The sequence below is a fragment of the Martes martes genome (assembly GCF_963455335.1).
Source record: "Martes martes genome assembly, chromosome: X".
Taxonomy (NCBI): domain Eukaryota; kingdom Metazoa; phylum Chordata; class Mammalia; order Carnivora; family Mustelidae; genus Martes; species Martes martes.
Genome location: NC_137897.1, coordinates 41,692,271 through 41,714,548, shown reverse-complemented (window position 1 = coordinate 41,714,548; position 22,278 = coordinate 41,692,271). Strand labels below are relative to the sequence as shown.

General features: G+C 37.8%; 1 protein-coding gene and 1 pseudogene across 3 annotated transcripts in view; one reads left to right on the top strand and one right to left on the bottom strand.

Annotated features, from left to right (window-relative positions):
- CCNB3 (cyclin B3) overlaps positions 1–22,278 on the bottom strand; it is a 48,632-nt gene that overhangs the window by 10,134 nt on the left and 16,220 nt on the right. Inside the window, exons 5-7 of one of the 2 annotated variants that reach the window (XM_080831261.1) lie at positions 17,932–20,836; positions 16,984–17,079; positions 15,651–15,743 (exon numbers count right to left, since the gene is read on the bottom strand). In XM_080831261.1, coding sequence (XP_080687387.1) covers positions 15,651–15,743; positions 16,984–17,079; positions 17,932–20,836 — 3,094 coding nt within the window. Of the gene's footprint in view, positions 1–15,650; positions 15,744–16,983; positions 17,083–17,931; positions 20,837–22,278 lie in introns of those variants that run through there. The other variant, XM_080831262.1, reaches the window with a different exon arrangement.
- Positions 2,127–2,917, top strand: LOC308359927 (large ribosomal subunit protein eL8-like; annotated as a pseudogene). Its single transcript has one exon. The product of its transcript is annotated as a large ribosomal subunit protein eL8-like (transcript).

Here is a 22,278-nt window from a genome sequence, read left to right as displayed (position 1 = left end):
GACCTCCAAATATAGCCTAATCTCTCTTTGAATGGTTTTAATGGAAAATTCTTCCTAGTAAAATTTGCTTACTTCATTGGGCCTCCTTTTATGTAGGCTACTCTTATTGACTGAAGCCTAGATGTCCAAAAAGTAGGCCAATAAGAAGCAGTGGAGAAATGGATGATTATCAGAAGATGGCTGAACACATCAGTTCAGCAATAGATGCATTACATTTCTGAGTAACAGAAATACCAAGAAGCTGTTCTTATTGTTCCTGGGATATGGCCTTGGATCTTCTCAGAAATCCATCCTTACCAGCTTCCTATTGCAATGTAAAAAATTACCACACACTTAGTGGCTTAAAGCAACATAAATTCAATTATCTCACAGATCTCGAAGTCAAAAGTGCAAAATGGGACTCACTGGGCTAAAAAAAAAAAAAAACCAAGGTGTTAAAAGGACTGGGTTTCTTTCTAGAGGTTCTAGTAAAAAAACCCTTCTTCTAACTTCTGCGAGCTGCCCATATTCCTTGGTTTGTGGTCCCTTCCATCCTCAAGGCCAGCAGTCTTTCTCACACTGCATTACTCTCTGCCTCCCTCTTCCACACGTAAGAACCCTTGTGATTACCCTGAGTCCATCTGGATAATCCAGGATAATCACTGTATCTTAAATTTGGCTGATTACAATCTTAATTCCATATTCTATTTTAATTTTCCTTTGCCACATAAAGTAACATATTCATAGATTCTGGGGATTAGGATATGAACATTTTATTCTGCCTACCACATTTTCCAAAGGAATGTCATAAGAGATGGAGAGAGTTCATGAAGATTAAGGGTAATGACTACCAATTTAAGTATCAAGAAATTGAGGTCAAGTAATTACCAAAAAAAAGACAGTAAGAATGAACAGTAGCAGTTCTCTGAGGATGATACCACTGTGAGTAAATGACAAAGCCAATGCCTACATAGCCTCTTTCCAGTACCTCTCATAGGCACTTGGCCACCCATGTAACACGTTGTTATGAAATGGTTAACATGTAAAGTATGGGCAATATCTGAATGAATGGTTGAAATTTGGAGTCAATAAATATTTGAATCAGCAGCAGGGTCAGTGATAGCAATCCTCCTTCTTTGAATGTAAGACAGTACTCTTCTAACATAATTCTACCACTCGGGACTATGCAGAGCAAGTCTAATTGTTCTTGTGACAGCCCTTCAGCTACTGAAGACAGTTATCATGTCTCCTATAAATTTCCATTCTAGACCAAATAACTTGACTTCCTGTAACTATTCTTCACATGATACGGTTTTCTGTCACCTCAGCATCAGGCTCCAAATGAGGAGACTGACTTTGTGCCAGTTAGAGAAAAGTGGTAGTGCTCTAGATAATTCAAGAAGCTACAACAAACAAAGAAGCCTTTCAACACTGTAGCAACGGTTTCTCCCTCACAACCACCCCTTGGCTAGCACACCCTTCTAATTCTTCATGAACAATTATGCTCCTTACCTGGGGATGGGTAAGAAGGAACAAAAGGGAATAAATAAGTAAATAACTATAGAAAATATAAAGAGTACTCTTGGTCTCAAAGGAGGAGACAAGTTTGACAAAATTTATCTCAAATTCCAAAACTCAAAAACCATCTTCTGCAAAGATGAATAAATGGAGAACATCGCCCATTTATATGAAAAAGAACAAGTAATTTTTCAAGAAGCAATGTTCTGAGAAATCAGAGCAAGTGTCTACTTGTGAAACCTTTCCACTTCAAAGAACTGAAATAAACTTAAAAAGTATACTCTTAACAAGATCTGAGAGATCACTGTATGAAAAGAGAACAGATCCAGAAAGACTGGTTTCTGATGAAAAAGCAATTACTTAATTAAAAATGTAATAGAGGAAGTGAATAGTACATTCAGTTATGACAAAAGTCAAATCAATAATTCCAAAGGCTGCTTTAAAAAATTCTCCCAGAACTGAGAGGTAAGAGAGAGTTGAAGATAATAAATGAAAACCTGAGACACAAGAACAGATTCTGGAGACATATACAAACACATGCACATACACACACACTCAGAATGAGATAAGAGGCTGAAGAGAAATAAATAAAAATTTCTCTGAGCCAGTCTCTCCTCTAGCCATCCAAGATGCCAAAAGGAAAGAAGGCTGGGGGGAAGAAGGTGGCCCCAGCCCCTGCTGTTGTGAAGAAGCAGGAGGCCAAGAAGGTGGTCAATCCCCCGTTTTAGAAAAGGTCCAAGAATTCTGGCATTGGACAGGACATCCAGCCCAAAAGGGACCTCACCCACTCTGTCAAATGGCCCTGCTCCGTCAGGCTGCAGCAGCAAAAGGCTATCCACTATAAATGTCTAAAAGCACCTCCTGTGATTAATGAGTTCACCCAGGCCTTGGACCACCAAAGACCTACTAAACTGCTTAAGCTGGCCCACAAATATGGACCAGAGACCAAGCAAGAGAAGAAGCAGGGATTGTTGGCCCAGACTGAGGAGAAAGCTACTGGCAAAGAGGATGTCCCCACTAAGAAGCTGCCTGTCCTTCTAGTTGGGGTTAATACCGTCACCACCTGGTGGAAAACAGGAAGGTTCAGCTAGCACAAGATGTGGATCCCATTAAGCTGGCTGTCTTCATGCCTTCCCTGCGTCGTAAGATGGGGGTTCCCTACTGCATTATGAAGGGGAAGGCCAGGCTGAGGTGTCTGGTCTGCAGGAAGACCTGCACCACTGTCGCCTTCACACAGGCTAACTCAGAAGACAAAGAAGCTCTGGCTAAGCTGGTGGAAGCTATTAGGACCAATTACAATGACAGGTAGGATGAGATCCACCGTCACTGGAGAGGTAATGTCCTGGGTCTAAAGTTGGTGGTTTGCATCGCCAAGTTGGAAAAAGCAAAGGCTAAAGAACTGGCCACCAAACTGGGCTAAGTGTATGCTGTTGAATTTTCTGAACATAAAAGTAATAAAAAGTTATCTTTCAAAAAAATTTTCTCTGAGCCAAAGAAAGATTGAATCTTCAGACTGAAAGGACTCATGATATACAGGACAAAATTAAGGAAAACATATCTATGTCAAAAACAATCATTGTAGGGAAGGTAATGTATGAAACAATAATAATACAGATCTAAAGGTCTCAGTTATCTTGACTAAAAATAGAAGCAGAAATAAACTAAAAGTGTGCAAACTATCTCATCGTACTTGAGAGGCAATTAAAAGAACAGGTTCACTAGAGAGGCTGATTAAATAATGGGCTATATCCATATAATAGAATATTATGCAACACTTTAAAAAATAAGGTAGATCTATAATTACATGGAAAGATTACTAAGACATTCTTGTTTTTTTAAAGATTTTATTTATTTATTTGATAAAGAGAGAGAGAGAGAGAGCACAAGCAGGGGGAGCAGCAGGCAGAGGGAGAACCAGGCTCCCTGCTGAGCAGGGAGTCGACATGGGCTCAATCCCAGGACTCTGAGATCATGATCTGAGCTGAAGGCAGACGCTCAACCAACTGAGCCACCCAGGTGCCCCTACTAAGACATTCTTAAAACCACAAAATGCAGAGCAATGTGTACAACATGACCTATTAATATAACAAAATATCATAAAACCCACATTCATTAAAAAACTGCACTTTTATGTATATATATGCCTGTATGTGTGTACAATCATGCATTACTCATAAAATTTAAGGTTTTTGAAGAAAGGATAGTCAAAACTTAATAAAAGTGAAAATACACACATAAGAGGATCTAGAAGGATACACACACTAAATTATTTATAGTTGTTACCTCTGAGGAATAAGAAAATGGTTGATTTTATTCATATACATATACACAAATCTATATGAATACATACACACATATTATAAGCATATATTAATTTATAGTTAAAAAATTGTATGGGGCAGAGGGTTTAAGGTGAGATGGAGGGGGTGAAGAAATGCCAGGAGAAATTAACTAAACAATGATCGTGGATGGTTACCACACTGATCTTAGACTTTGATAAGTTAAGCAGAAAAATAAATTAGCATATAAATTATATAATAATTATTAAGTCAAAATTAATTGACATAATGATATTTGTATTCTATAGAGAATACCTATTTTCTACAAACATCAGTGAATCATTTATAAAAATCCATTATGTCTGAAGCCATGAAGAAAATCTCATTAACTTAAGAAAAACAGAAATTATCATTCAGGTCACATTCTCAACACACAGTATGATAAATCTGGAAATTGGCAACAAAAGGATAAACCAAACAAAGTAAAGAAAAGCATTTTTTAAAAATGGTAAGCACTATTCTTTTTTTTTCTTCTTTTGGTAAGCACTATTCTTAAAGAAAAAACAAAATGAGGAAACAAAAATTGCAAACACAGATTACCGAGGAAAAAAACAAGATAGCTACAACACTATCAAAATTAATGAGATGTACTCAGAACTATTACTTAGAAGAAAATACATATTTTAAAGCTTTTACTATGAAGTCAGAAATAATTAAATTAGACTAAGCATGCATTTTAAGAAACTAGGGAAAACAAAATAAACTTTAATAAACTAAGAGTAAAATAACAAATATGAAAGCAGATGTCAATAAATATTTTAAAAAGGAAAAGTTATATGAATACATTCATGAGCTGGTTCTTTGCCCAGAAAACTGAATGAAACCTTTGCAAGGAACATTGAAGACAGCATGCACATGTATGCAAACACATGGAAGCAAGCTAACATAACACACACATTTTAAATGAAAAAAGAAATAATTACAAAGAATTATAAAAGAATATCATATACAGTCTGTGACAATAACTGTGAAAACCTACAAAATGGATGATTTTTAAAAAAGACAATATAAACCACAAAAATGACTCAAGAAGAACAATAAATCCTTAGTAAGCCAATAATCATCAATGTTATCAGAGTTATCAAAGAAAGATACACACAAATGGCACCATGCATCAATAAATTCATGGGCCAGTTCCCCAAGGTAAATAATTCCTGTGTTAAACTTAGTACTATAGAAAAAATTTTCTAATTATGTTAGGCTAGAACAGTCCTAGTACCACAACTTAATAAAGACAGCGCCAAAAACTTACAAAGGAATCTTATTTGTGAATACAGAAGCAAAAATTCTAAATAAAGTATAAGCAATCAAATCCAAGAGTAAACTAAATAACCATGACTAGTTCAGCAAAGTAGATGAATACAAAATAAGTACAGAAAAATATTAATTGCTTTCTCAATATATGAATACATTTTAAAATTAAAGAAAAAAGGATAACACTCATAACATTAAAAAAAAATTCCTCGGGGCGCCTGGGTGGTTCAGTGGGTTAAAGCCTCTGCCTTCGGCTCAGGTCCTGATCCCAGGGTCCTGGGATCGAGCCCCGCATCAGGCTCTCTGCTCAGCAGGGAGCCTGCTTCCCCCCTCTCTCTGCCTGTCTCTCTGCCTACTTGTGATCTCTGTCTGTCAAATAAATAAATAGAATCTTTAAAAAAAAAAAAATTCCTCGATACCCAAGAAAAAACCTTTCAAGTCAGTGAAACCAATATGAAGAAAATCTTCTAAAACTTAAAATTAAAAAGAAGACCTGGTAACTAAACAGATATAACTGGCTTGGAAAGCTTGATATTGTGCAATCTGTGAATTCTCCCTGAATTAATCTCAAAAGGCTGTTTTTGAAAAACTGACAAAACTGTTCTATAGCTCACCTGGAAAAATTAACATGTGAGAACGATGTGTATTTCATAAAATAAGTGAAGAGGCAGTAAATGTGTTACAAATCATGATAATAAAAACAGCATACTACTGATATTAGAATAGACAAATGTACTAAAGAATAAAATTGGAAAGACCATAAACAAACCCAAGTACACATGATTAAAGATTAAGAGGGACAAACTTCCAGTTATAAAACAGTTAAGTCACACAGATGAGAAGTACAGCATAGGGAATACAGTCAATAATATTATAATAATGCTGTATGGTAACAGATGGTAATTACACTTATTATGGTGAACATGGAGTAATGTACAGAATTATTGAGTCATTATGTTGTACATCTGAAACTAATATAACATTGTATGTCAGCTATACTTTATAATAAAAACATACGTCAATTCAAGCCAGTGGATAAAGAAAACAAATAAATCGTATTAGAATTACTGGATAATCACTGGGGGAAGGTGTATAAGTGTTGACACCAAAATCAAAATAAATTCTAGACAAAGATTTAAATGTGAACATGAAACTATAAATGTTCTAGAAAAAATTCAGAGAAATATTTAAATAATTATGACTGGATAAGACTTTTCTAAAGAAGAAACAAATCTTAAAACCATAAAGAAAAAAACTGATGGACCTAACTACTTAAAATGCCAATGCCACTACATATCAACTTAAAAAAACACATTAAAATTTTTCATTTATCAGATGGCAAAAAAATAACACTCTATCTTGGTAAGATTATGAGAAAATCATTTTTCTTCAGTAAAGTACAATGGGCATATTTCAGAAGGACAGTGCCTATATGTACAAATATTCTAAAGGTGCATTGCATTGATCTAATACTTCTATTCCTAGTAATTTAATACAGAAAAACAACAGTACAATCATGAACAATGGAAGCATATGTATGTTCACTATAGGGTTATTTTTTTTTAATATTTTATTTATTTATTTGACAGAGACAGAGATCACAAGTAGGCAGAGAGGCAGGCAGAGAGAGAGAGGGAGAAGCAAGCTCCTCACTGAGCAGAGAGCCCGATGCGGGGCTCGATCCCAGGACCCTGAGATCATGATCTGAGCCAAAGGCAGAGGCTTTAACCCACTGAGCCACCCAGGTGCCCCACTATAGGGTTATTTCTAAGAGCAAAATTTAGAAATAGCCTAAATGTCCATTAATAGGGGGTTAGATAAATAAGGACAGCTGAAGAACAGAATACTATGTAGTCAACATAAATGATATAGAAATACGTCATTTTAACTGGAAAGATCTCACAATTACATGAACATTGTTACATGAGAAAAAAGGCAAGTCATAAAAACACTATAAAAAGGATATAACTAATCTTCAATGTGTATGTTCCTCAAAATACATAAAGCAAACAATGACAAGACTGAAAAAATATACAAATTCACAATTATAATTGAAAATTTCAGTACTCTTCTCAGCAACAGAATTAGTACACAGAAAAACAGCAAGGATAATGAGGAAATTAACAACATTAACCAACTGTATCCAACTGACATTTATAGAACACTCCATCCAACAGCAACGGAATACACATTTTCTCAAGTGCACCTGGAAAATTCAACAAGACAGACCATATCCTGAGTGATAAGCCTTTAAATTTTTTAAAGAATTAAAATCATAGTGTTTTCTTTGACCACAATAGAATTAAACTAGAAATTGGTTACAGAAAAATAATAGCAAAAATTCCAAACACTTGGATAGCAAATGACAAACTTCTAAACAGTCCAGGGATCAAAGAGGATGTCTCCCAAAATTTGTGGCATGCAGCTAAAGCAATGCTTAGGGAGAAATGTATAGCATTAAATGCTTCTATTAAAGAAAAGAAAGGTCTTAAATCAATAACCCAAGCTTCCACCTTAAGGTGAGTGAAATAAGTCAAGCAGAGAGAGTCAAGTATCATATGGTTTCACTTATTTGTGGAGCATAAGAAATAACACGGAGGACATGGGGAGATGGAGAGGAGAAGGGAGTTGAGGGAAATAGGAGGGGGAGACGAACCATGAGAGACTGTGGACTCTGAAAAACAATCTGAGGGTTTTGAAGGGGCGAGGGGTGGGAAGGTGGGTGAGCCTGGTGGTGGGTATTATGGAGGGCACGTATTGCATGGAGCACTGGGTGTGGTGCATAAACAATGAATTTTGGTATACTGAAAAGAAATTTAAAAAACAAAAAATTTTTTAAAAAAAGAAACTAGAAGAAGAACAAATTAAACCCAAAGCAAAAGGAAACTATAAAAAATTGGAGCAGATACCAATAAAACTGAAAACAAAAAACAGTAAGAAAATGAATGAAATGAAAACCTGGTTCTTTGAGAAGATCAAGAAAATTGAGAAACTTCTAGAAAATTGAGAAACTTCTAGCAAGATTGATAAACAAAAAGACACAAACACCAAATATCAGGAATGAAAGTGAATAATAAGCGAATACAGGAAGAACTCTATGCACATAAATTAGACTTAGATGAAGTAGACCATTTCTTTGAAAACCACAAACCACAAATCAAAAGTCACCTGAAACGAAATAGGTAACTTGAATATCTTATAACCATTAAAGAAATTATAATCTTAGTTAAAATTCTTCAGGAAAAAGAAAAAGAAACTTCAGGCCCAAATAACCTCACTTGTGAATTCTACAGAACATTTAAAGAATAAATAACAGTAATTCTACACATCTCTTCCAGAAAATAGAAGAGAAGGATACTCTCAAATTATTTTTTAAAGTGAGTACCATTCTCATACCAAAACCAAAGACAGTACAAAAAAAAGTAGTACAGGGGCACCTGGGTGGCTCCATGGGTTAAAGCCTCTGCCTTCGACTCAGGTCATGATCCCGGGGTCCTGGGATTGAGCCCCACATGGGGCTCTAGCCCCGCACTGGCTCTCTGCTCAGTGGGGAGCCTGCTTCCTCCCTCTATCTCTCTCTCTGCCTGCATCTCTGCCTACTTGTGATCTCTTTCTGTCAAAAAAATAAAATAAAATCTTAAAAAAAAAAAGAAAAAAAATACTACAGAGAAACATCCATCATAAACACAACTACAAAAATCATCAACAAAATACTAGCAAATAAAATCCAATAATACATAAAAAGAATAATACACCAGGACCAAGTGGGGTTTATCCCAGGAATGGGGCTACTTCAATATTTGAAAATCAATCCATGTAATCTGCCATATTAATAGTCTAAAACAAATAAGATTGTATCAACAGATGTGGGGGGGGAAAGCATTTGACAAAATTCAACATCCATTCATGATAAACATGGAATGGAAAGTAAATTTCTCAACCTGATCAAGGGTGTCTACAAAAACTCTACAGTTAAGATCATACTAATTTTGAAAGACTAAGAGCTTTCTTCCTAAGACCAGGAACAAGACAAGGTCGTCCACTCTCACTGTTGCTATTCAACATCATAAAAGAAGTCCTATGCTGTGCAATGAAACACAAAAATGAAATTAAAATCATGCATATTGGAAAGAAAGAAATAACACTGTCCCCATTTGCAAATGGCATATTTGTCTATGTAGCTAATCTCAAGAAACCTATAAAAACAAAAGCACTCCTAAGAATTAATAAGTCAATACATAAATGCCAGTATTTCATACTAGTAATATACAAATGGAAAACTACATTTTTATAAAAATACCATTTACAATACTACATCTGAAACTAATGATATACTATATGTTGGCTAACTGAATTTAAACTAAAAAAATATCATTTACAGTAGCTCCAAGAAAATAAAATATTTTGGTAGAAATCTAACAAAACATGTACAGGATCTACATGGTAAAAAGACAGAAATCGGGACGCCTGGGTGGCTTAGTTGGTTAAGCAGTTGCCTTCGGCTCAGGCCGTGATCCCAGGGTCCTGGGATCCAGTCCCACATCAGGCTCCTTGCTCCACAGGGAGCCTGCTTCTCTCTCCAACTCTGCCTGCTTGTGCGTGCTCTCTCTCTCTCTCTCTCTGACAAATGAATAAATAAATAAAATCTTTTAAAAATTAAATAAATTTAAAATAAAAAGACAGAAATCAAAGAAAACCAAAATAAATGAAGGACATACCATATTCATTGGTATGGAAGATTCAACACGGAAAAATGTTAATTCTTTTCAAATTCACCCATAGATGTGTGTTAATGGTCCCCAAGACCACCCCAAGGTAAAGCAATTCCTAGTCACAGGACTCAGCATATAGTCATACTCATGACTATGATTTATTATAACAAAAGATAGAAAGCAAAAATCAAGTAAATGAGAACATCAGCAAAACTTGCCAAAAACCAGACACAAGCTTTCAAGAGTCTTACCCCAATAGAGTCAGCTGCTCAGGATGTACTTAATTCCTCCAGGAATGAAATGTGACAATACACATAAAGTGCCGTCTACCACGGAAACTCGGTGCCTAAGATTTTATTGGGAGCTGGTCACGTAAACACTCTCTGCCTTGCATGTACCAAACTTTCAGACTCACAAAAGGAAAGCGAGAGTTCAGAATAAACCACATTGTTTATACAAAGAGTTTAGGCACAGTTAGCATTAAGGGAGGGTTTTATAGCACTGTAGGGAACTGTTTACCAGACAACTAGTCAGATGCCCAGACAAAGGTGAGATTTGCAAATAGGACTTTCTTTTTTTATTTTTTTAAAGATTTTATTTATTTATTTGACAGAGAGAGATCACAAGTAGGCAGAGAGGCAGGCAGAAGGAGAGGGGGAAGCAGGCTCCCTGCTGAGCAGAGAGCCCGATGCGGGGCTCGATCCCAGGACCCTGGGATCATGACCTGAGCCGAAGGCAGAGTCTTAACCCACTTAGCCACCCAGGCACCCCGCAAATAGGACTTTCTAAGGATAGCAGTATTTGGCCTGTTAACTATTTTCTGCACAAGATTTAACTCAATTCCAATCAAATTCTCAGCAGGACTTTTTTGTAGATATAAACAAACTTTCTAAAATTTATATAGAAAAGCAAAGGAACTAGAATAACTAAAACAATTTTGAGAAAGAAAAAGAACAGAGGTGGAAGGATCACACTACCTAGTTTTAAGACTTACTATAAAACTACAGGAATAAAGACAGTGTGATATTGGCAAAGTGACAGACACAGATCAATAAAGCAGAATATAGAAATAAGTATAGAAATAGAGCCTCACATATAAGGTCAATTGATTTTTGGCAAAGGTGCAAAAACAATTTAGTGGGAAAAAAGTTTATTTTCCCACAAATGGTGTTAGAACAATTGGACATCCATATGCAAAAAAAAATGAACTTTGACCTCAAAAACCTCATACCATACAAAAACTAACTCAAAATGGATTACAGATTTAATGTTAAAACTATAAAACTTTCAGATAACATATGAGAAAATATTCATGACTTAGGTTTAGGCAGAGAATTCTTAAGAAGCACAATACATAACAGAAAACACTGAAAACTAGACTATCAAAATTTAAAAAAAAACTTTTGCTCTGTGAAAAACCCAAATAAGAGAATAAAAAGGCTACAGACTGGTAGGATATATTTGTAAATCACATATCCAACACAGGGTTTATATCCAGAATATGTAAAGAACTCTCAATAACTTGACACAAAGAAAATATAGTATATGTTGGCTAATTGAACATAATTTAAAAAAAGGAAAAGAAAAGAAACTAACCCATTTAAGAAATGGGCAAGACTTAAAACACTTCACCAAAGAGGATAGACGGATGACAAGCAAGTATGATGTTCAACATTATTAGCCCTCCAGGAAATGCAAATTAAAACTATGGCGAGACTCCTCTACCCACCTACTAGATGGCTAAAATTAAAAAATACTAATATTGGGGCGCTTGGGGGGTTCAGTGGGTTAAGCCTCTGCCTTTGGCTCAGGTCATGATCTCAGGGTCCTGGGATCGAGCCCTGCATCGGGCTCTCTGCTCAGCAGGGAGCCTGCTTCCCCCCACCCCCACCTACTTGTGATCTCTGTCTGTCAAATAAGTAAATAAAATCTTAAAAAAAAATACCAATACCAAGTGCTGACAAGGATACACAGCAACCAGAACTCTTATGTCCTACAGGTAGATCTCAAGGGAATTATGGTGAAGGATAAAAGTCAATCTCAAAAGGTTATGTACTGTATGATTCCATTTATATACCATTTGTGAAATTACAAAGTTATAGATGTGAAAACAAATTAGGAGTTCCCAGGGACAGGAAGGTAAGGAGAGGAAGATGGCTGTTGCTATAAAAGGGTAACATGAGGGATCTTTGTGGTAATGGAACAGTTCTGTGTCTCAACTGTGGTGGCAGTGCCTACAAAATTTGCATGTTTGATAAAACTATACAGACTAAACACACACAACAAATAAATGCATGTAAAACTGATGAAATTTAAGGCCTGTGGACCTTAATTATGACACTATATTATAGTTACGTGAAATGTTACCATCAGGAAAAAGTAGGTGAAATGTACACAGGACTTCCCTATACTGTTTTTTTGCAAATTCTTGGACTCTTATTTCAAAACAAATGTTAAAATTTCATAGAACTATATACCAAAAAGTCCATTCTTGTTTATTTAAAATATAAAAATTAAAGTTATAAAAACACTATATATGTTTTCTAGAACTGTGATTCTCTATCAAAAGGTGTACATTAACATCACTTGTGGAGGGGTGCCTGGGTGGCTCAGTCAGTTGGGCATCTGTCTTCGGCTTGGGTAATGATCCTGGGGTCCTGCTCAGCAGGCTCAGCAGGCTCAGCAGGCTCCCTGCTCAGCAGAGAATCTGTTTCTCCCTCACCTGCCACTCCCCCTGCTCTCTCTGACGAATAAATAAAATCTTTAAAAAATCACTTGTGGAGCTTTATAAAAATATATGTGCCCTGAAGACATGAACAGACATTTCTGCAAAGACATCCAAATGGCCAACAGACACATGAAAAAGTGCTCAACATCACTCAGCATCAGGGAAATACAAATCAAAACCACAGGGAGATACCACCTCACACCAGTCAGAATGGCTACAATTAACAAGTCAGGAAATGACAGATGTTGGCAAGGATGCAGAGAAAGGGGAACCCTCCTACACTGTTGGTGGGAATGCAAACTGAGGCAGCCACTCTGGAAAACAGCATGGAGGTTCCTCAAAAAGTTGAAAATAGAGCTACCCTATGATCCAGCAATCCCACTACTGGGTATTTACCCTAAAGATACAAATGTAGTGATCCAAAGGGGCACATGCACCCGAATGTTTATAGCAGCAATGTCCACAATAGCCAAACTATGGAAAGAACCTAGACGTCCATCAACAGATGAATGGATAAAGATGTGGTATATATATATAATGGAATACTATGCAGCCATCAAAAAACCCAAAATCTTGCCATTTGCAATGACGTGGATGGAACTAGAGGGTATTATGCTAAGCGAAATAAGTCAATCAGAGAAAGACAATTATCATATGGTCTCTCTGATATGAGGAATTTGAGAGGCAGGCAGGGGTCATGGGGGGAAGGAAGGGAAAAATGAAACAAGACAGGACCAGGGAGGGAGACAAACCATAAGAGACTCTCAATCTCAGGAAACAAAATGAGGGTTGCTGGGGGGCGGCCGGGGAGGGATAGGGTGGCTGGGTGATGGATATTGGGGATGGTATGTGCTATGGTGAGTGTTGTGAATTGTGTAAAACTGATGATTCACAGACCTGTACCCTTGAAGCAAATAATTCATTATATGTTAATAATTTTAAAAAATATATGTGCCCCTTCACCCAAAAAATACAAAAACACTAATTCAAAGGGATACACACACCCTTACGTTTATTGCAGCATTATTTACAATAGCCAAACTATGGAAGCAATGCAAGTGTCCATCAATAGATGAGTGGATAAAGAAGATGTGGTATATATACACAATGAAATATTATTCAGCCATGAAAAAGAATGAAATCTTGCCATTTGCAATAACATGGATGGAGCCAGAAAGTATGATGCTAAGTGAAGTAAGTCCATCCAAAAAAGACAAATACCATATTATCTCGCTCATATATAGAATTCAAGAAACAAAACAGAAGAGTAAAGGACAAAAAGAGAAAGACAAACCAAGAAACAGACTCTCAACTACAGAAAATAAACTGATGGTTACAAGAGGGGAGGTGGGTGGGGGGATGGTTTAAATAGGTGATGGGGATTAAAAAGTACACTTCTGATGAATAAAATAACAATTAAAAAAACAAAAAATATATGTATATGCCTGCACCACACCCCCACAATTCTGTTTGGATAATATGGGATGGGACCTGGGCATCTGTGATTCTATCATCCATGCACTAGAATTGTACCCCTAAAGCAGACGACTACCACTTGAAGTGGAGGAATAATATACACACAAATATTAACAACGGTTCTGAGTTGTGGGATCACAGGTAATTATATTACTTTCCTATAACGAAAGTGAATTTTTGTGCAATAAAAATAACAACAAAAGCTTTTTTAAAAAAGATTCAGTTCCTGAGGGTTGCTGGGGGCAGGGGGAGGGTTAGGGTGGCAGAGTAATGGACAATGGTGAGGATATGTGCTATGGTGAGTGCTGTGAATTTGTGTAAGACTGACAATTCACAGACTTGTACCCATGAAACAAATAATACATTATGTTAATAGATTATTAAATTTAAAAAAAGATTCAGTTCATCATTCCAGCTAGTAGAGATGTTTCATCTGATATCCATTTATTTCCTGTCACTACTCCTAGTCTCATGCCATGCAATATTTGATGAGTTTACCTTTTCTGTTATCATTTACATCACTAATAAAAATGTTGACTAGAACAAAGTCCGCTGGCAATCTTCTAGAAATCTCCTTCAAGCTTAATAATGTTCAGCAATCTCTGGGATCAGTTTTACTTATGTAAGATCTACCTAAATTCTACTCTTTTTTAAAAGATTTATTTATTTATTTGAGAGGGTCAGGGAAAGAGGGGCAGAGGGAGGAAAGAGAGAGAGAATCTCAAGCAGACTCCCCACTGAACATGGAGCCCAGTGCAGGGCTTGATCTCACCACCCTGAGATCATAACCTAACCCAAAACCAAGAGTTGGACACTCAATTGACAGAGCCACCCAGTCAACCCCCTCAAATTATGCTCTTATCTAATTCATTATTCTTCATTATTTCCATAAGATGAGAGGCATTTTCATGCTTTACTGATATCCAAATATATCATGTCTACCACATTTTCCTGGTCTGTTACTTCAAAGTGACCCTGAACCACCCCTCTCGTACTCAATAAAGGATATTAAACTATATTACCTTTTCTTCCTAATTATGTAGCTAAGACTCTTCTGGGCATAGCCTATGCCTTATATTTTCTTGCAAATGCCACAGCAAGCCATTTGATTTCATTCATTCAACAAATATTTATTGATACTCCACTATGTGCCAGGTACTATTCTGGACTCTCCTTCCTTTGTGTAAAAGGATAACTAAGTACTCATAGCAATATTCCCTCAACATCCAACCCAGGGCAAATAGCTACCTGCCATGTCTGCCACACTGTCCTTCCTATCACCAGTCTCACCCAAAGCTTGAAAGGCTTTGTCACTGACCCTTATCCAAATCACGAAATAGACTTTGTAAAATTCTGATAATGATTGAACTACCATACCATCATCGCCTTTTCTAGAAGTAGTGTCTCCTTCCGCTGGGTTCTCACAGGATCTTTTGTATAACATTCTTATAGTAACTAGGGTATTCTACTTTTTATTGTACTCATCTGTCTGCATGTCTTATCTTGCCCCCTAGATCATAAGCTCCCTGAAAGCTCAGCTCTGTAGGCCCAGAAAATTTTTACCATGCTTAGCATCTGGTGATACTGAATGAATAATCAATAAAGAAAAGAGCAGCCCCTTAAAGCACCAGTTGTCAGGCTTACCTGCACCTCTACCAGCCAGTCCACAAGAATAGCCCTCATGCAACTGCTGATGTCAGTCTGCCTGTTCATGTATTTTTTAAGTATGAACTTTTCCTGGCAACAATAAAAAAAGAAATATTAATCCATAAACTCTCCTTATAGTTCAAAAATTGTAACTTAAGAAAAAAAAATACTTGCAACCAATATCTCAGAAAAAGAAATTGTCACAACATAATTAACTTCTTCAGTTCTAACTCATTATTTTCAGCTGGTATCAGATAGGGGCCGATCAAAGTCTCCTTTCCTAGACAAGTTCTAGTTATGCTTGGGAAATGGATGCCCATCATATTCAAGCATCAGGGTAGATATGGAGGAGCCTAGGGGGAGTATGGAATATGGACAGGAATATACCTATCAATGAATACTAAAGAGGTTCCACCCCTTCCTTGCCATTCAATCTAAAGTGGAGCAGTGTTTTGCAAACTTTAACACATATACCACCTGGGGATCTTTAAAATTCACATTCTAATTTAGAAGGCCTAGGTGAGGCTAGATTTCTGCATTTCTAACAAGATCTCAAGTGAAATTGACACCACTGAGCTAAGGCCCATACTTGTAGTATAACAAAGCTATCTCGTGCTTCCTCCAAGCTACACCAGAAAAAAGTGAAGGATCTGGAGTCAGTTAATCAAATGTTATGTCTCTAGAGAGAAGACAAGATATTCATCTTCGCTCTTATGCATGGCCTGCTAAAATTTTAGTTGTTAGATAATCTTGGTCCCATCTATTCCACTGAGAGATTGAGAGAGAATGAGAGAGAGAAGAAAATTTGCAGTCAGTGAATTTTAGTGGTCAAGGAAACTGGCTGATTTTAAAGAGGAAGAAAGTGTCACCAGGTTGGAGAGTGATTTCACATGTCGCCAGAAACTTGCATAGAGAAGGGAAAAGATCTCTAAGAGCAGCCACTCAGAAGACGACTACTATTTTTGTGTCTGAGATTGTCTCCTCAACAATTAGAGGTGCAGACTTATGGTCTTCAAGGTAATCAGACTTTTAGCCCATATTCCAGCTCTACCATATACTAGTTGTGTGATTCTGAGCAGTTTCTCCAATCTACAAAAAGGAGATAATAATACCTATCATCATGAAGTTATTGGGAGAATTAAACAAGATAACGTCTATAAACACTTTAGCCCCAATGTCTAACTTACGGTAAGCTACCAGTAGATGTCAGTTGTTGCTGTTATTATTTTAATCATCATTATTATCTCCCCTTTCAACTTGCATTTTGAAGGATGGAATGATGAGGAAATGAGACCTAGAAATCCTTCTGCTCCAACAGCCACCTACATACCTCTCTCTCCTTCATGTAACTGAAGATATCCTTGGCATATATGGGGTTGAAAAATGGATCACTGTAGTTATTGTCAATATCCTCCAATGGGGTTATCTGCTTGGAAATCACCAAAAAGATGTTAGAGGGAGAAAGATTCCAAAGAAGGCTTAGCACATACACATAAAGCATGCACTCCTTTCTTCCCAGTGTCATCTTCTGCTAAGTTTCCTCAAGCCTCATATATCCTGGGCCACAACAGAGCACCCCCTTGGTCCTTCAATACTCATACTGCTAAATGACCAAGAAATGTTTAGTCCTTCTTGCACGTGCCTGCTCTGCCTTAGGAACTAGGCACCATTTTTACAGGTAAGCTCAAGACTCTCCAGGAAAAACACTCTTATTTTACTATTTCAACTTGTGTCACATATCTTCTTAGGTCACTTGTTTTGTCCCAATGCTTTGATCTAACCCAATTCATCTTCTTGGTAGCCTTTTCCTCCCTTCTACACCTCTACCCAGATTGTTTTGCCTACAAGAGGGGTACTTCTCCTCCTGTTTGCCAAATCTCATTCCTTCATCCTTCCAATTTTCAATTTAAATACCAACTTCCTTGGGAGATGCCTCTGTGGGCTTTACTCATCTTTGACTGGAGTCCACTGTAATGCAGATTGCAATTACTAAGAAAGGCAATTTACACACACACACACACACACACACACACACACACACACACAATATTCCAGAACCTTGTGGGAATTCCTGGAATAAATACTTTCTAATTGTTTGGGTGTATTTTAATTCCAATTGGAAAGTCAAGAGATCCCACAAGGCCAACTTAATTTACTATAGCTTACTATATACATATCAATTACCTAGGAAGGCAAAAAAAAAAATCTCTTTGCTAGCAGCTACCTACAGGACAACAAAGAACACATCATCTGATTTAAGAAGAAAGAGAAAGAATACCTCCTTCTGTGACCTCTTGCCCCAAGATGAGGAAGGTTTATTGGAACTGGATTCACAAGCACTGGACGTGCTTGTAGTATTGAACTTGCCCACACTGGACATGCCTGTTCTGGATTCGGGGGCTGTGCTGGACACATGTGAGCTGGTTTCAACTTGGAGGATCAGGAAATCTTTGAGAGAGTTATCTTCCTTTTGGGTGGTATTCTCTTGCAAGGCCAATGGCTCCTTTAGGGACAACTCCTTCCCAATGGTGGGTTTCTCATCCAATGCAAATGTCTCCTTGACATGGAATGTCTCATTGAGGGTAGGTTTCTCCTGAAAAGGCTCCTTGAAGAGGGTCTCCTTCTCACTGCTGGGCTTCTCCTGCAAGGCCAAGGGCCCCATCGGGGTAGCCTCTTCCTCAACTGTGGGATTCTCCTGCAAGGCCAAGGACTCCCTTGGGATGGTCTCCTCAGTGCTGGGCTTCTGAAAAGCCAGTGGTTGCTTAATAAGGGACTCTTCATTGGTGATATTCTCTTGCAAGGCCAAATGCTTCTTCAAGAGGAACACCTCCCCCTGAGCAGTGGGTTTCTTCTTTAAACATAACTGCTCTTCAGTGCTTGTTGCCACCTCAGTGGAGACCTCCTCCTTCAGAACTGATGGTTTATGTAAAAGGGATTCCTCTTCAGTAGTGCTTTTCTCCTGCAAGGCCAACAGCTCCTTCAAGGAATCCTCTTTGGTATCAGTCTTCTGCAAACCTAAAGCCTTCCAGAAGAGGGGCTCATCTTTGTTGGTAGGTTTAACATGCAATGAAAACGGCTCCGGAGAAAGGAATTCCTCCTCAGTAGTAGGCTTCTCCTCTAAAGTCAATAGTTCCTTAATATACAATTCTTCTTCAGTGGTGGTCTTTTCTGGCAAGGCCAGTGGCTTAGTTGAGAGGGACGCCTCCTGCAGAGTGGTGTGCTTCTCTTTCAAAAGAGATGGATCCTGGAAGAGGAGCTCCTCTTCAGTTATAGACTTTTTATTAAAGGGCAATAGCTTCTTAAAGACTGACTCTTCTTCAGAGGTGGTGTTCTCTGAGACCAGTGGCTTCTTTAAGAGGGACATCCTCCCCTGTGTGATTTGCTTTTTCTTTAAAGATAACGGTGTCTTGGTAAGGATTGTCTCCTCAGTTGAAGACTTCTTCCTAAGTGACACTGGCTCCATAAAGAAAGAATCCTTATCTTTGCTAATCATATTCTGCAAGTCCAACAGTTCTTGGCAGATGGACATCATTATTTGACTGGCACACTTTTTCTTCTTTAAAGATAAAGGCTCCTTGGTAGAGACTGCCTCATCTCTGGTATGTTTCTTCCTAAAGGGAACTGGTTCTATACGAAATTCATCTTTACTATCAACATTCTCCTGCAATGCCCCTGGCTTCTTCAAAAGAGCCACCTCCCCCTGCGTGGTATGCTTGTCTTGGAACACAGGTGATTCCCTGATGAGAGACTCCTCCTCAGTGGTAGACTTATTTTTAAAGGACAAGGGCTCCTTAATGAGTGACTTCTCTCCAGAGGTGATCTGCAATACTAGTGGCATCTTCAAGTAGGACACCTTACCCTGACTAGTACACTTTTTCTTCTTTAAAGATAATGGCTTTTCGGTGGGGGTTGCCTCCTCAATGGTACGTTTCTTCTTAAAAGCCAAAGTCTCCTTTAAAAGTGACTCCTCCTCAGTTAGAGTCTTTTGCAAGGTCAAGGCCTTCTTCAAGATGGACACCTCCTCTTCTGTGCTGTGCTTCTCTTGTAACATGGATGGCTCATGGAAAAGGGACTCCTCAGTTGTGTCCTTCTTCGCAGAGGACTGTGGCTCCTTAATGAATGACTTCTCTCCAGATGTGGTCTTTTGCAATACTAGTGGCTTCTTCAAGTGATACATCTTCCCCTGAATGGTACACTTCTTTACAGGTAATGGCTTCTTGGTGGGGTTTGTCTCCTTGGCAGTACGTTTCTTCCTAAGGGACATTGGCTCCATAAGAAATTTATCCTTAGTGTCCTCCTCCTGCAATGCCTGTGGCTTCTTCAAGAGGACCACCTCCCCACTAGTGGTGTGTTTCTCTTGCAATGCAGATGGTTCCTGGAAGAGAGACTCCTCCTTAGAGGTAGGCTTCTTTTTAAAAGACAATGGCTCTTTAATGAGTTTCTTCTCTCCAGAGATAGTCTTCTGCAATTCTAATGGCTTTTTCAAGTAAGCCATCTGCCCTTGAATAGTACACTTCTTCTTTAAAGATAATGGCTTCAAGATGAAGGCTGCCTCCTTGCTGGTAGCTTTCTTCTTGAAAGCCAATGGCTCCTCAATGAGAGACTCCTCTTTAGAAGTGGTCTTCTGCAACACTAGTGGTTTCTCCATATGGGACACTTTCTCCTGAGTGGTATACTTCTTCTTTAAAGATAACACCTTCTTGGTGGAGGTTGCCTCCTCTGTTTTAGGCTTCTTTCTAAAGTTTGTTGGCTCCATAAAGAAGGAATCCTCTTCAAAAGTGATGTCCTGCAAAGCCAAGTCCCCCTGATATGTGCTCATCTTCTTTAAGGATAATGTTCCTTTGGTGATGGCTGCCTCCTCAGTCTTATGCTTCTTCCCAGAAGTCATTGGCTCTACAACAAACTCATCATTGCTGTCAGCTTCCTCCTGTAAGGACGGTGGCCTGTCCATGAGGGATACCTCCCCCTGATTTGTGGACTTTCTTAAAGAAAATGACCTCTTGAAAAGGTTTGTTTCCTCAGTAGTGAGTTCCTCTTTTAAAATTAATGGCTTTTTGAAAAATGATACCTCCTCAGTAGTGGTTGTTTTTGAGATGGTGGATATCTCCAGACTGAGTGGTTTCTCCATAATATTTGGTACCAGGGTAGTAGAAACTACTACTGGTGAAGGTTCCGGCTTATAACTGTAAAGGAAACAATGTCTGAGTAAGAAGAATGTAGTTCCTAGAATCCTCACCAACCATCTCATTTTGTTGCTATATTTACCAAAGCTATAAAAGGGGAAAGGGCTTCAACCTCAAGGGATAGATTAAAGGGTAAAAATCAATGGGTACTATAGAGAATCAACTAAGTAGCACTCTGTATAGTTTCTATGGCCTAGGTTCTCACACTTTTCTGGAAAATTTCCCCTAAAATCTATGTTGTGCTTTACTATATATGAATTATTTCCTTTACTTATATACAAAGTCTTTATTCTAAAACCACACTGTATGAGTTATTTGCTATTATATCAGTCTCCCTCAGTAGCTAGATTTATTTATCTTTGTCCATCAGCACCAGGCATCTGGTAAAATGTAGGTTGAAATTAATATTGTTTGAAGGCTTGTGAGAAAATTATGAGAGCTTAGGAAGGCTTAGAAGAGAAAGGTGGGTTGGTACTTAATGTTGGTGGTATCTAACCACATCCCCTTCAACCTAAGCTAGTCATGAGATACTTTCCCAGTGGAGAGAATAAAAAGACCACAACATACATTTGTTCACAAGGATCAGATTCAAAGCTTTGTTTTGAACAGGACTTCATGTCCAATTAGTAACTAACCTAGTGTGACCAAATCACTGGAGGACTAGAAATCAGAATAAGAGAGAATTTAAGGCAAATACAATCATCAGTCTGAACAAGAGTAAATGCCCCCAAAACTAGATATCATCTGATTCCATTTATATGAAATGTCCAGAATAGACATACCCATAGAGGTATATCCATAAAAGAAATAGATTGGTGGTTGCCTGTGGCTGGAAAAGGGCAGGGAAATGGGGTAGAATGAGAGGCTGGGAAAGGAAAGGGACTACTAATGGGTTCAGGCCTTTTTGGGGGGGGGTTGAAAAGTTCTAAAATTAGATAGTGGTAATGGCTGTACAACCCCATAAGTATAATTTAAAAATCACTGTATTTTTTTTAAGGAAGTGCCTAGAGAGGTTCCACATGGCCAGATAGATTCCAGGTCCCTCCTGATGAGAACAGCCTTCAGATAACCTAGTTATGATAAAGAGTATGCCTTCTAGAGCTAAAATGCCTGGATTCAAATCCTGGCTCCTCCACGTACTGGCTAGGTGACACTGGGCAAGTTAACTGTCTGTGCTTCACTTTTTTCACCTATACAATGGGGATCATATTATCTCTTTTATAGGGTTGTTGTGAAGATTTGATTAATTAATATGCAATGAAAACATGTAAAACAAAGAACAGTTCAAAACTAAATGTATATCAATAAATCAGTTTAGCTAGATAAAATGGACAAATTCCTAAGAAGACACAAACTACCAAAACTAACTTAAAAAGAAAATAGAAAATCTGAGTGGACTTATAACAACCAAAAATATTGAATTAATATAAAAACTACCCACA